We start from the raw sequence: 15,734 nt of genomic DNA, 5'->3' as shown, positions 1-15,734 counted from the left end.
GGGAGTTTGATATAATTCTTAGGGCTAAAGGGATCAAAGGGAGAAAGTGGGAACAGGGGACTGAGTTGGATGATCAGCCATGATCGTATTGAATGGCAGAGCAGGTTCGAAGGGCTGAATGGCCTGCTCTTATTTTCTAACCACTACTCCTTGTCCTGTCCCATCTTGTGTCTCACTCTTTCCAACTTGGTGTTTGTTGTCTTATGTGCTGTTCGCTCCCACACTTGCTAGTGTTTTTTTTCTAAAAAGATTTTTTGCTTAAAATGATGCAAAACTCCACCCGAGGTGGCAACGCAAGACATTAAGCTTGCAAAAAGAACAGCAGTGAGCAGTCACTTTGGTGTAGCTGAGAGCCAATCTCAGAGACTGTGATTCATCAGAATCACAGAACATTACAGCATAGAAGGTGGCCATTCAGCCCATTATGCTGACACTTTGCAGAAGCTATCCACTTAGTCCCACTCCCCTGCTCTTCCCCCATAGCCCTACAAAACAATTCAGTGTTAAATATTTAGTTCCCTTTTGAAACGTTACGACTGAATCTGCCTTCGCTGCCATCCCAGGTGTCGATTCCAGTCTAGTACAGCTGGGCTGTGTAAATGGGTCTTTGCCTCTCATCACCTCCAGTTTCTTTGCCAGTGATCTTAACCACGTTGTCCTCTGCTTACCGACTCTTCTGCCAGTGGTAAACAGTTTTTCAACATTTTCTGTATCTATCCTCAGGTCAGTATGTGTAACATTAACACTAACTGTTTACTGTGAAACTGAACAAAGTTGCAGCAAACTGTCTATGGCAGAGAGCCCGATGCTGGATTTTGCCAATGATTGCAGAACCACTGCTCCACCTTATGACAACCCCTAGTTCTGCAGTTACTTTCCCAGAGTCTTTGTTGACCAAGTGCTTTCGCACCATCTGTTATTGCCTGCAAGCTAAGTTAATAGTGCAATATGACATTAACAATTTATATCATGGTAAAAGCTCCTTGGGTCAGCTGGTATATTTTGCTGTATCCTCTACAGCAGCCCCTGTCACAATCATTTTCAGGGAATTTCGGAGGACTACTTTGAGTTGTTTGACTTGGCAAGAATTGGCAACAGCAGCTTGCATGTGACAGAAGGAGGTTTACTCATGCTTTCTAGCAGCACCGCATTCATCTTAATCACTTACGGCTCACTACCTCCTTGTCCCCATCCAAAACAGAGCCTGATATTATACCAGGGCGATGAACGAGGAAGATTAAGGTCTGACAGCACACTTGTATCCCAACTCAATACTGCTATTACACAAAACCCATTGTTAGTCACTAATAGTCCCCATTAATAGCTATTCACCCTCCTAGCCAGATCGTTATCGACTTCTTTGTCTGTTCAACTGTTCTTCTCTCTTTGTGCTCTAGCCCCACCTATTGTTTCCCCCTTGCCCTCTCCCCCGACCCTATCCTCTGTACATGAATAGGAAGGGTTTAGAGGGATGTGGGCCAATTACTGGCAAATGGGACTAGATTAATTTGGGATATCTGGTCGGCATGGACAAGGGTTGGACCAAAGGGTCTGTTTCCATGCTTTGCAACTCTATGACTCTATATAAACTGACATTTTCCTAGCATCAGTTCTGAGGAAGAGTCACTCAACCTGAAACGTTAACTCTAATTTCTGTTCACAGATGCTGACAGACCTGCTGACGTTATCCAGCAATTTCTGTTTTTGTTTCTGATTTACAGCCCCGCAGTTCTTTCGGTTTTTACAATAATGCGGTTATTGGAGATCTGAAGTAAAAACATACAAATGCAGAAGATCTTAAGCAGGGCATACAGCAATGGCAGAGAAAGAGAGAAAAACAGAACTAATGTTCCAGGTCCATAACCTTTCACAAGAACTGAGAGAAGTCAGAGATGTAGTAAACGGTTTTAAGCAAGGGAAAGGGGGAAGGTTCTGGAAGAAGAATAAAGGGAAGCTCTGCGATATGATGCAGGGTAGAAACACAAAATGATTTCATGTTGAAAGGCCAAAGGCAGTGGCAATTCAAACAGGTTAAAAAGAAGAGATGGGTGATTTTTAATGGAGGTAACAGGTTGGCGTCTCTCTGCATTGCCATCCAGCCATGCCTGTGGCTGGGGTACAGTCTGCCACCGCTTCTCCTTCCAATGGTGGGTTGGTTAGCTCAGTTGGCTGGATCTCTCTGTAATGGAACAGCAGCCCTCTGGGATGATGGCAACTTTTATCTTTTAGCAGCTATTCAGTAATTCATGGTGGAGGACGGAGCATGGATAAATCTCAACAGAGACTCCTGTCTTCTATAATAAAGTGGCAGCACAGTGACTCACAGCGCCAGGGACCCAGGTTCAATTCCACCCTCAGGCGACTGTCTGTGTGGAGTTTGCACATTCTCCCTGTGGGTTTCCTCTGGGTGCTCCGGTTTCCTCCCACAGTCGAAAGATGTGCAGGTTAGGGTGGATTGGCCATGCTAAATTGTCCCATAGTGTCCAGAGATGTGTAGATTAGGTGGGTTATAGGGGTTGGGTCTGGATCTTGACTTGATAGAGGTGTACAAAATGATCAGAGGTATAGATAGAGTAGACAGCCAGAGACTTTTTCCTAGGGTGGAGGTAGCTTTTACGAGGGGACATAGTTTTAAAGTGAAAGGAGGTAGATATCGGGGAGATGTCAGAGGTAAGTTTTTTACTCAGAGAGTGGTAGGGGCGTGGAATGCATTGCCGGAGAGGGTAGTGGAGTTGGCCTCATTAGGGGCATTTAAGTGGCTATTAGATAGGCATATGGATGATAGTATAAGGTAGCGGTGGAGGTTAGATAGACCTTAGGTTTCGGGTAAAAGTTCGGCACAACATCGTGGGCTGAAGGGCCTGTACTGTGCTGTTCTATATTCTATGTTCTATGGATCGGATGCTCTGAAGGCCGATGTGGACTTGGTGGGCCAAAGGGCCTGTTTCCACACTGTAGGGATTGTATGACTCTTCGAGGGACAGCTGGTTTGCGATACAGTGACACCAACAGCATGCGATCAATTCTCCTTCTCAACTTTCCCCTCACCTGAGGTGTGGTGACCCTCTGCTGGACCAGTGACCCTCCATGAGGATTGAGGCTCTGGAGTTGGAGGTCTGCGCACTCTGGGCTGCTGACCATTTGAGGGTCAGAGCCTCTCTGTGCCCATCAGTGCCAAGGAGGTATGCTGGCTGTTGATGTACTACACGGGAGAGGCTGATGAGCAGCTGTACATTTCAGGCCAATGGCTGAGTGAAGGTGGTTTGAGTGGAAGGGGTCACTGGATAGATCGGAGGGGGTAAGGGGAAGAGATTAGAAACAAGGCCAAGGTATGGCTTTCAGTGGACGCCACTCAGGCGCTAATTGCTGGAGGAACTTTAATGTAGGGTTTCACTTCAACCGCACAAGCAAATGTTCCAGCCCTGCACAGTGTATCACTGTCTAACTAAAGCTATTGTCACCTGCTTCCTCAATGAAATTGTCTGTTTAAGAGCAGTTCTTGTGAGCTTATGGCATTCAGAGGCTTTTAAAGTTCATTTTAAATTTGTTGTTGCAACTTGAAGCCAGAGGAAATCTTTACCCTGATTTTGTGGAGTGGGTTCAAGGCCAACAGTGATAGTTTGCATTTATATAGAGCTTTCAACATTGTAACATTGTCCACAAGATACTTCCTTGTGTTATCCACGAGCCACATAACTCAAGGAAACTCTAACTACTGCCTTTCAGAGTCATCATCAACAACTACTTGCATTGGTATGGAACCTTTAACAAAGTAAAAGGTCTCAAGCCACTTCATAGGGATAAGCATTTGACACTGAACCACTTCAGGTGAAATTAGGATAGGGTTGGTCAAGGAAATATTTATTGAAAGAGTGTTTTGGAGGAGAGAGAGAGGCAAAAGAGTTGATGGACTTCTAGCACTGGGGCCTGAGATAGCTGAAAGCACAGTCCCCAGTGGTGGAACAGAGGGGAAGAATGGAGCCTCTTTGAGGCCTGTAGAATTGGAGAAGGTGAGATCAATAGGTTCAACCAGATGAGACATTGGTGAATCACCTTAGGTATAGCTAAATTGTACAATTCATCCTCAAGTTCGATTTATTTCCCAATCTGCTTCTGGCAACTTAGTAAGACATGGCACCTCACGTGCAAACAGGCATCCAGTACCTCAGTCCAGGTTTCTCTTTACTCATGCACAGCATAAGTGTGTCACTGGCTAGGCCAGCATTTATTGCCCATCCCTAAGGGCAGTAAAGAGTCAACCACATTGCTGTGGGTCTGGAGTCACATGTAGGCCAGACCAGGTAAGGATGGCAGTTTCCTTCGCTAAAGGACATCAGTGAACCAGATGGACTTTTCCACTGTAATTGGCAATGGATTCGTGGTCATCCTTACTCTTGATTCCAGACTTTCACTGAATTTAAATTCCACTCTCTACTGTAGTGGGATTTGAAACTGGGTCCCTGGAAGATGACCTGAATCATTGGATAACAGTCCAGTAATAGTACCACTAAGCCATTACCATCCCTTAGGTAATAGGTATTAACAGGCAGCTGCTCTGTAGACAGCGACATAATGGTAATCTCACTGGACTAGTAATCCAGAGACAAAAACAAAGTTGCTGGAAAAGTTCTGAGGAAGGGTCACCAGACCTGAAACGCTAATTCTGTTTTCTCCTTCACTGATGCTGCCAGACCTGCTGAGCTTTTCCAGCAACTTTGTTTTTGCTTCTGATTTACAGCATCCACAGTTCTTTTGGTTTTTATTTAGTAATCCGCTGTAGTAAGCGCTGCGACGTGGGTTCAAACTACACCATGGTGGTTGGAGGCATTTAAATTCAATTAATGAAAATGTGGAATGTGATGGTGACCAAGAAAACTATTCATTGTACAACCCATCTGGTTCACTGATGTGCTTTAGAGAGGAAACCTGCTCTCCTCATCTGGTCTGGACGACATGTGACTCTAGGCCCACAGCAATATAGTTAATTCATTTTTTTTACAAAAACTGTTTCATTAACCTATTTTGCTAAGTAACCTGCTCAGAAATGTTATGACACACCTCTGGAGCAGGTGGGACCTGAAACTGGGCCTCTCGGTCCAGTGGTAGGGACACTACCACTGTGCCAGGTTAACCCTCAACTGCCCTCTGATATGACCAAACACACCATTCAGTTCAAAGACAACCATGAATGAGCAATAACGGGCCTTGCTAGTGAAACTCAGGCTCCATAAAAGAGTAGAAGGTTTATGATCAAACTCATACAGTGTGGATTATTCGCAAAGAATGTGGATGCTCCTCAATGCTAGGGGTGCTGAGATCCTGAGAATTCTGCAGCTTCAACCCAAGCGGTGATACAGGCAGAGAGAAAGGTTTTCCCACTTTGGTCTGGGGTACACTCCTCCAGACAGCCTTCAAAAGAAATAGCTGCTCATGACTTGTCTGGCCTTGCTTTCTCCTGCTTTCCTCAGGATGTGGAGAGAGACACAGCAGCAATGAAGGTAGTGTCACTGGCTGCTCACTAATTGCTGAATGGGGTCTTCGGTCTTCATGAAACATTTCAATAACCACAAACTGTGGGGAGGCATAAACACAATGCCTGACTTAGCTATCCAATGAGCCAACCTGAAAAACTTCCTCATTGTGTGGGATTATGACAGGTTCTGTAACTCAGTTCAGGATCTATAGCACTGAGAGTGATGGAATCAATATGCAGCATACTAATCTTTGTGTTTGTTTCTCTACTTTCAGGAAGAAATGTTGCAAGGGTTACAGATTTGTCCTTGGTCAATGCATTCCTGAAGGTACGCTCTGTGCTGTTCACTGATCTACACTGAAGCTCCGTCAGCCGCAATGTTACTTGCCAATTTTTATATTGTATGCCCTGACTGATGAAGGCAAGCATGCTACATATGCCTTCTTGACTACCTTACCCACTTGTATTGCCACTTTCTGCTGTGTCCTCTGGTAATCCTCCCCATTATCTGCAACTCGTCCAATCTTTGGGTCATCCACAAACTTACTACTTAGGCCACGCATATTCTCCTCCAAATCACTCATACATATTACAAACAACAGGGCGCCAACACTGATCCCCATGGAACACCACTGGTCCCAGATCTCTAGTCAGAAAAACACCCTTTCACCACTACTCTCTGTCTTCTATGACTAATCTAGCTCTGTATCCATTTCACCAACTCACCAAAGATCCCATGTGACTTTACCTTTTGTATCAGCCTGCCATGAGGGACCTTGTCAAAGGCCTTGCTGAAGTCCATGTAGACATCTACCACCCTCATCACTCATTCTTGACACTTGCTCAAAAAACTTAAGCATGTTTGTGAGACACAACTTCCCCCACACAGAGACATGCTGCCCCCTAATGCTAATCAGTCCAGATTTTTCCAACTAGGAATAAATCCTATTCCTAAGAATCTTGTCCAAAAATTTCCCTACCACTGATGAAACGCTCACTGGCCTGTAATTTTCCAGAATATTGCTGTTGCCCTAATTAAACAAAGGAACAACGTTGGCTATTCTCCAGTTGTCTGGGACCTCTCCTGTGACTAAAGAGGATACAAATATTTTGCACAAGGACCCAGCAATTTCGGCTTCACCTTCCTCTATTCTGGAATTGATCCCATCAGGTCCTGGGGACTTGCCTAACTTAATGCTTTTTAAAACAGCCAACATCACCTCCTTTTTCATATTGACATCCCCCAGAATAGTGACATACCCCTCTCAAGACTCAACATCCACCATGTCCATTCTCCTTTGTGAACACTGATGCAAAATATTCATTCAGAACCTCACCCACTTCCTCCGGCTCCATGCATAAATTCCCACCTTTGTCATTGAGTAGACCTACCCTTTTCCCAACCACCCTCTTGCTCCTTAACGTTTGTGTAAAACACCTTGGGAATTTCCTTAATCCTGTTTGCCAAAGACATTTCGTGGCCCCTTTCAGTCCTCCCAAAACCTTGTTTGAGTTCTTTCCTGGGAGATAGTAAGAACTGCCGATGCTGGCGTCAGAGATAATGCAGTGTGGAGCTGGAGGAGCACGGCAGACCAGGCAGCATCAGAGGAGTAGAAAAGTTGACGTTTAGGTTCGGGACCCTTCTCCTGAACTGAAACGTCAACTTTCCTGCTCCTCTGATGCTGCCTGGTCCGCTGTGCTCCTCCAGCTCCACATTGTATTATCTCTGAATTCTTTCCTGCTATCTTAGTATACTTTGAGGGCTCTGTCTGTCTTCAAAATAACCAGTTGAAATGAGGCAATATCTCATAGGATGTGGAAATCCATGAATTTCCACATAACGTTATGTGCGTTACAGAGAATTTAGTGTGGAGGAACAGGCCATTTGGCCCAACTTATCTGTACTAATGTCTATGTCCACTTGGACCTCTCCCCATTCCTCTTCCTCTCAGCCTATCACTATCTTCTTCTATTCCTTTCTGCTTTGTAGATGTATTTAGTTTCCCCTTAGACAAAGCACTTCACCTGATGAAGGAGCAGTGCTCCAAAAGCTTGTGATTTCAAATAAACCTGTTGGACTATAACCTGGTGTCATGTGACTCCTGACTTTGTCCACCCCAGTGCAACGCCAGCACCTCCACGTCTAGATTAATCTAACACAGGGAAAGGCTGCAGTCAGTTAATGCAAGTCATTATTGTGACTTTTAAACAATGTGCAATGTTCAAGGTTCGAGTCCAAGTGATGCAGCAAGAAACAGTGGCCATGAAGGTAATAATTATGTGGAAGATTTTAACAATTGGCAGAAATGTTTCAACCTGCACCATATTCCATACTATTTATTGAAGTCAACAGTAAAAGTAATTTCTCCTTACAATGCAATGTTAAGTATTAAATATCAGTATGATCCTGAGCTTCCAGTCACTTGCTACTTTCACCATCCTTCCCACCCTGGCCTCCTCGTCTTCTTGCTGCTATACTGTTCCAGTGGAGCTGGAGGATACTATCTCATCAATCTGTTCTCTGCAAACAAAAGGAATCTGTTCAAGCCTTTTTGGAATTACCTGGGAGCTTGGGGCAACCTGTAGTTCCCCGTTGCTTTCTCTATGGCAATACCCCATCCAATCAGAGTTGAGTTGCTAACAAATTTCTTTTCTCCCACAATATAGGTTGTGGTGATTGTTCGAAATTTGGCATTCTTCTGCCTGCCCTGATAAGAACTAGAACATAAGATCCAGGAGCAGGAGTCGGCCATTCAGCCCCTGGAGCCTGCTCTGCCATTCGATACTATCATGACTGATCTCATCTCGGCCTCAAATCCATTTTCCTACCCACTCCCCATGACCCTTCAACCCATTACTCATTTAAAAACCTTGAAATTTACTCAATGTCCCAGCATCAACTGCACTCTGGGGTGGTGAATTACACAGATTCATGACCCTTTAAAAGAAGTAATTTCTCCTCCCCTCTGTTCTGCCCCTTATCCTAAAACTATGACCTCTTGTTCCAGATTGTTTGACATGAGAAAACATTCTTTCTATGTCTTCTTCATCAATCCTCATTATTGTCTTATATTCTTTAATTAGATTTCCCCTCATTTCTCTGAACTCCAGAGAGTATGAGCCTAAATTGCTCAATCTCTCTTCATCTTCAAACCTCTCATCTCTGGAATCAATCTAGTGACTCTCCTTTGAAGTGCCTCTAATACAATTACATTGTCCTTAAGTAAGGGGATCAAAATTGTACGTAATACTTCAGGTGCAGTCTCACTAACATCTTGTACAGTTGCAGCAACATTTTCCTACTTTCACACTCTATTTCTTTAGCAATAAATGCCACAATTCCATTTGCCTTCCTTATTACCTGCTGTACCTGCAATACTACTTTTCTGTGATTCATGTACGAGGACATCCAGATCCCTCTGCACCGAAGCACTCTGAAGTTTCTCTTTATTTCGATAGTAAATTGTCTTTCTATTCCTCTGCCAAATGGGTAACTTCACCCTTATCCAAATTAAAATCCAATTGCCAAATTTTAACTATTCACCTGACCTTAATGAGTGTAAGACAAAAAGTTTCAGCAATGTGTCTCTCCTTTCAGCAAGGTTCAATTTCTTTTATTCAAACACTGTATTTGTGAAGTGTTTCTTGTAATTGACAACACATGTACATCTTTTATGGTGAAACTGCTCAATTCTTTCCTCCTTGCAGTGAATTCCAGTTAAAGTAGAAAGAGAAACATCTGGCATGGTGTACGTTTAAAACATTGGGCTATTTGTTGTGGTATTTATAGTTCACTAAAAGGATCATACACTTGATTCAAAACTTTTTCGGCTTTTTAATGAGACACTTGTTTTCAGATCTGATGACTTCCAGACAATATTTTCACTCCATATTATTGGCTTCAAATTTACTATGAAAGTCAGAGAACGATTTTCTCAATTGTTAGAATGATCCTTTTCAGAAGCCTTTCGTGACATTGAAAAATCTGACTGATCCAATCCAAATTCCATTGGTCACCACTCTCAGATGTAACAGTCCCCATGGCTCATTCTGAAAGGCCATGCAGTTTTTCTGTCAGACAGGAGGTCCATACAGGGGCCATTGTCAGGAAGCAGGTCTGCACTTGAAGGGAGTGGAAGTATGGAACACCATTTCCCTAGATAGCTCGTGAGGCTGGAGGTCACTTGAAAATGACAAAGTGAGGATTTGTATGAAATGTTAAGGAATCAAGGTGAAGAAACAGGGTTGAGATACAGAACAGCCAAGCTTGTACTGGATGGTGGAACAGGCCTTGCACCCCATTGGCTTATTGACATGTTAGTTTGTTCTGTAGCTCCCACAATGGTCTTCAATGCAGCTAACCAAACCATTGGCATGTCAACTCAAAGAGACGGACCTTCCATGAGAAGTTGTCGGACAAGTGGTGCTTAATAAAATCATAAGCAATTAGGGAATGGAAATGAGATTAGACCATTCAGGCCTTTGATCCTGCTCCTCCTTTGAACAGGATGATGTTGGGAAGTTCTTTGCAAATTGATGTTGACCATATCAGAAATCAAAGGTCAGAAATCATGTAAAACTCGGTGTGAACGATATTCTTAAAATTAAGTGATAATACATTTCTAAACAGCACTAGGGAATCGACACAATAGGCAAGATTTATCTGTGAAAATTGCAGGCATTTCAAAGAGATGTGAAATTAAGCGGTAAGCTAATATGATTTATATTTAATATGATTTCTAAGGTTTTAGAGTAGATTTGTAGCTCGGGTTGTGGATGTTGTGGTTGGTTGGCTCGCTGAGCTGGTTCGTTGTTCCGCAGATGTTTCATTACCCTGCTGGGTAACATCATCAGTGCAGCCTCCGATGAAGCGCTGTTGTGTTTTCCCACCTGTTATTTAAATTCTGGTATCTGTTGAGCTGGATTACCTCACTTCTGGTTTTCCTTCACAATGGAGTGTATATGGGGTCGAGCTCTATGTGTTTATTGACGTTTATTAATATGATTTGTTTAATATGTGTTTAATATGATTAAAGGAGGAAATAAACTGATATTGTCCATGGCCCTCCCAAGTGGGTCATTAGGTTGTGGGTTAATGTCCCACTCCAGAAACATCAGCCCAAAAATCATAATGGACCCACCAGTGGAGTGCTGCATTGTTGGTTGCAGTATCTTTTGGATAAGACAGTACTTCTCAATCCAATCTGCACTTTTTTAAAGAAGTGTGGAGCGGGGTGACTACACTTTAAGAGTTGGCCTATGAAGCAGTTTGGGATGTCCGGAGGATGGGGATGATGCAAATCATTTTTGTCGGTCTATTTTCTCTGGTGGAAGCATGACGAGACAGTGTATTGAGGGGTGACGAACATGCACACACGGACGTGCATGCACACAGACACACACACACCCTGATACATCCCCTGGATCTGATGGGATACATCCTATGAGATTGAAGGAAGTAACTACAGCGATACTGGATGAACAGGTAGTAATCTTCCAAGTATCCTCAGATTCTGGATAAGTTTTAGGGGATTAGAAAGCTGTCTATGTAACAGCCTTATTCAAAAAAGGAGGGAGACATAAAACAGCTAACTATAGGCAAAAGATAGTAGGAACTGCCGATGCTGGAGAATCTGAGATAACAAGGTGTAGAGCTGGATGAACACAGCAGGCCAAGCAGAAATCTGTAGAAGGGTCTGGACCCGAAACATCAGCTTTCCTGCTCCTCTGATGCTGCTTGGTCTGCTGTGTTCATCCAGCTCTACACCTTGTTAACTATAGGCAAGTTAGCTCAACATCAGTCATGAGGCAAGTGTTAGAGTCTGTTATAAAGGGTATAATAGCAGAACATTTAGAAATACATGCACGATCAGATAGAGTCAACATGAAGGGGATATCATGTCTGATAAACTTACTACAATTCTTTGAGAAGGTAACAAACAGGATAGATAAAGGGGAACCAGGAGACATAACAGATTTAGATTTCCAAAAGGCATGCAATAAGACTCTGCTACTTAATGAGATAAGAGACTGTGGTTCTGGAGCTTGTGTATTAACAGAGGATTGCCTCACTAATAGATGACAGAGTTGGGATGAGGGGCACATTTTCAAGATGGCAACCTGGAACTAGTGGAGTGCCACAGGGATTAGTGCTTGGGCAATGTTTGTTCACAATATATATTCATGACTTGAATGAGAGAAATGAATGTACGATCAACAAGTTGCGAATGACACAAAAACAGGTGGGAATGCAAGTGGTGAGGATTACACAGAGTGATATACACAGGGTAACGTACAGGATTCTTAACAGGCTTGACACAACAGATTCTGAGAAGTTGTTTCCCCTTGTGGGAGACTCCTGGACTGGGGTCATAATCTCAGAATAAGGGGTCACCCATTTAGGACAGAGATGGGGAGGAATTTCTTCTCTCAGCGGGTAGTGAATCTATGGAATTCTTTACTGTAGAGGGCTGGAGAGGCTGGGTGTTAAGTATATTAAGGCTGAGGTAGACAGATGTTTGATCAATAAGGGAATCAAGGACTATAACGAAAAAGTAGGTAAGTGGATTGAGGATGATCAGATCAGCCATGGTCTCATTGAATGACAGAGCAAACTTGATAAGCTGAATGGCCTACTTCTGCTTCTACATTTTATCGTCTTAAGTGCCTATTTACTATCTCACCATTTCTAGTCATTTTAACTCTTTGGCATTTGTAGGAACTTGGTTTGTGCAAAGTGATTACATTTCAAAAGGACTTCGCTTTGATGCATCCAAAGGTGCTACATAAATTCAGGCTTCACTTTCTGGCAATTTTTGCAGGTGCTGCTAAGTTGAACAGCCACAGTGCCATCTAGCTTTGAAACACTAGGTGGGGCTGCTCACTGTAGTCATTGAGATGAACACAAGCTTTCCCAAAGACTCGTCACATTGCTACTGGAGGGCTAAAACATTGAAACAGACAAAAGAATCACTTTTGATGTTATGAGTTAGTTTTGAACCTAAGCTTGGTGTCGGGTTACAGGGCAGCTCATGCGGGTACAAGGGCAAAATGGGGAGGTGTGCAACAGTAAATGGAGCGATCACTGTCCCTATATTGCATTTGGATATTCCCTTAGGCGGGAAAGCTAGGTGAAACCATGTTTAAAAAAAAGGATTGCTCATTTCAGACAGAGATGAGGTGAAATATTTCCTCTCACCAACTTGCAGTTCTATGGAAGTCGTCATCACAGAGTAGTGGAGGCACAGTCATTAAATATTTTTTACAGCAATAGTAGCTACATTCTTGATGAAGCAGTGAGTCAAAAGTAGGTCAAAATATGGATTTGTGACCACAGTCAGAGCAGTTTTCTAGAGTGTACCAGGCTCAAGGGGCCGAATAGCCTCCTACTGTTTTCCATGCCCATTTAGAATTGTTTTAATAGGGTGTGCAATGAATACTGAAAACACCTCGCCTCCATCGTGTTGTCTTGCTCTCTCTCAGAGTCCAGCAACCAGAAAGCTCACACACGAGATGGATGGTCATGACAGCATAATGTCTCTCAACATCTCTGAGCACCTGCCACAGAGTAGGACGCCAAGAGCAGAATCCAAAACTTAGAGCTGCTGGGAGATGAAATAAGGGACTTGCATTTCCACGACCTCTGGATGACCCAAACTGCTTTGCAACCGGCAAAATATTTATGAAATGTGCGTAGCAAGCTCCCATAAACAGCAAAGACTGCAGTGATAGAGTTATACAGCATGGAAACCCGTCCAACTTGTCCATGCCTACCTGATATCCTAAACTGATCTAGTCCCATTTGCCAGCATTTGGCCCATCTCCCTCTAAGCCTGTCCTATTCATGTACCTATCCAGATGCCTTTTAAATATTACAATTGTACTAGCCTCCACCACTTCCTCTGGCAGCTCCTTCCATACACACACCACCCTCTGCATGAAAATGTTGTCCCTCAGGTGTCTTTTAAATCTTTTCCCTCTCACCTTAAACCTATGCCTCTAGTTTTGGACTCCCTCTTCCTAGGAAAAAGACCTTGGCTATTCACCCTATCCATGCCCCTCATTATTTTATAAACCTCTATAAGGTCACCCCCCATCCTTCGACACTCCAGGGTTGTTTTAATGATGTTGGTTGAGGGGTAAATCTTGAGCGGGACACTGGGGAAAATTACTCCCCTTTTCCCAAAAGGTAAAGTGACAATCATATGTCCACCTGAGAGAGTAGATGGGGCTTGTGTTTAAAGTCTTATTCAATACTACCCATCCCGCCATCCTGTACTGGAGTGTCATTAAAAAGATTTCCATACATACCTGTAGCAACCAAACACACAACTAACCAGTTTGTTTAAAATAATTCTGAGACAAGGAAACCACTTCCTCATTCGCCAAAACCTGCCTGCTATCGACAAGGGCTCAGTCAGGACTGTGATAGATTACAAACACTAGCCTGGATGTATGTAGCTTCAACAACACTCCAGAAACTAAACAATACACAAACACAAGCAACTGCTTCATAGTATCCTATAGTGTGGAAGCAGACCATCAATTCCATGTGACCCTCTGAAGAGGAGCATCCCACCCAGACCCATCCCTTACCTTATCCCTGCATTTCCCATGGCCAATCCACCTAACCTACAATAGAGATAACAAGGTGTAGAGCTGGATGAACACAGCAGGCCAAGCAGCATCAGAGGAGCAGGAAAGCTGACCCGAAACGTCCACCTTGTTATCTCAGATTCTCCAGCATCTGCAGTTCCTACTATCTCACCACCTAACCTACACATCTTTGGACTGTGGGAGGAAACTGGAGCAAGCCCATGCAGACATGAGGAGAAAGTACAAACTCCATACAGGCACTCACCCAAGGGTGGAATTGAATCCAGGTCCCTAACGCTGTGAGGCAGCAGTGCTAACCATTGAGCCGCCGTGCCACCCTTTAATCAGCAACCCAGGCAACAACTTAAACTTTTACTTCCTCCTCCACCAATGCAGAGTGTGTACCATCTGTAAGGTGCACCTTTCAAATCTGTGACCTCTAACCCCTAGAAGGAGCAGATACATGGGAGCACCATGACTTGCAAGTGTCCCTCTGAGACACACATCATCCGCAGTTGGAAATATATTGCTGTTTCTTCACCGCCACTTGTCAAAATCCTGGAACTGCCTTCCCAGCAGCATTGTAGATATAACTTCAACACATGCAATAGTTTAAGAAGGCAACACATCAAGACACTCTCAATGATGGGTGATGAATGCTGGCAAAACCCAGAGATGCCCATATCCAAATGAAAGTGTATATTAAAAATAATGCTACATCACAAAATCTGCAGACTGCTTGGAATGGGGGAAGCGGGAGTGGGGGAGCATGGAAGGAACATTTGACTGGATGTGGCCTAGCTGCATAATTTCAAATAAAAATTTCATTGACATCCCGTGACATCATCAGGCTATAACGTCAGCATATGGAGTAAACCATAAGATATAGCAGCAGAATTAGGCCATTTGGCCCATCAATTCTGCTCCACCATTCAATCATGGCCGATATTTTTCTTATCCCTATTCTCCTGCCTTCTCCCTGTAATCCTTGGTCTCTTACTAATCAAGAACCTAGCTATCTCTGTCTTGAATACACTCAATCACTTGGCCTTCACAGCCCTCTGCAGCAATGAGTTCCACAGATTCACCACCCCCTAACTGAAGAAATTCCTCCTCATCTCAATTTTAAAGGGGTTCCAGCTGCCGTCCTCGTGCCTGAGATGTCCTAGTTAGAATGGCAATGAGTCGGGGTGCAGGTGAAGTGTGAATTCATGCCCATTTCATTAATCACCTGCAGTGGGCTGTATTGAATTCAGATGTGTGGGTTATGGAGGACACTTATGGATGCTGCAATGGATTTATATAACAATGGAATTTGCATACTTTGGGGTCTTCTTAAATTTTGAGCTCAAATACAGTGAAATGGGAATATGAGTGAATCATTTTGCTTTTGTTTCTTCATTCATTTCAATGTCACTTTGGCATACTGGAGTGATCTGAAGGACTTATTTTTATTAAGTGATTAATCACACACACCCAATCTCTCTAACTCTCACAGTCACACTCACACGAGACCGCAAACACAGTTTTTCTCTCTCTCTCACCGAGTCACACACAAACACAGTCTCTCTCTCTCACACACACAGTCACACTCACACGTGCACACGATCTCGCTGTCTCATGCAGTCACACGCACACAGTCTGTCTCTCACAGTCACACACACAC

The 15,734-nt window shown here is 43.6% G+C and overlaps 1 protein-coding gene across 1 annotated transcript in view; it reads left to right on the top strand.

The window, feature by feature from the left end:
• The window catches only part of LOC109935559 (collagen and calcium-binding EGF domain-containing protein 1-like), a 153,327-nt gene that overhangs the window by 76,576 nt on the left and 61,017 nt on the right, over positions 1-15,734 (top strand). Inside the window, exon 3 of the mRNA XM_048617045.1 lies at positions 5,749-5,801. Coding sequence (XP_048473002.1) covers positions 5,749-5,801 — 53 coding nt within the window. The remainder of the gene's footprint in view (positions 1-5,748; positions 5,802-15,734) is intronic.

Source organism: Rhincodon typus, chromosome 36 (genome assembly GCF_021869965.1).
Source record: "Rhincodon typus isolate 14 chromosome 36, sRhiTyp1.1, whole genome shotgun sequence".
In the NCBI taxonomy this organism is placed as follows: Eukaryota; Metazoa; Chordata; class Chondrichthyes; order Orectolobiformes; family Rhincodontidae; genus Rhincodon; species Rhincodon typus.
The sequence above is the reverse complement of the archived record's forward strand: the minus strand, read 5'-3'. Positions and strand labels throughout refer to the sequence as shown.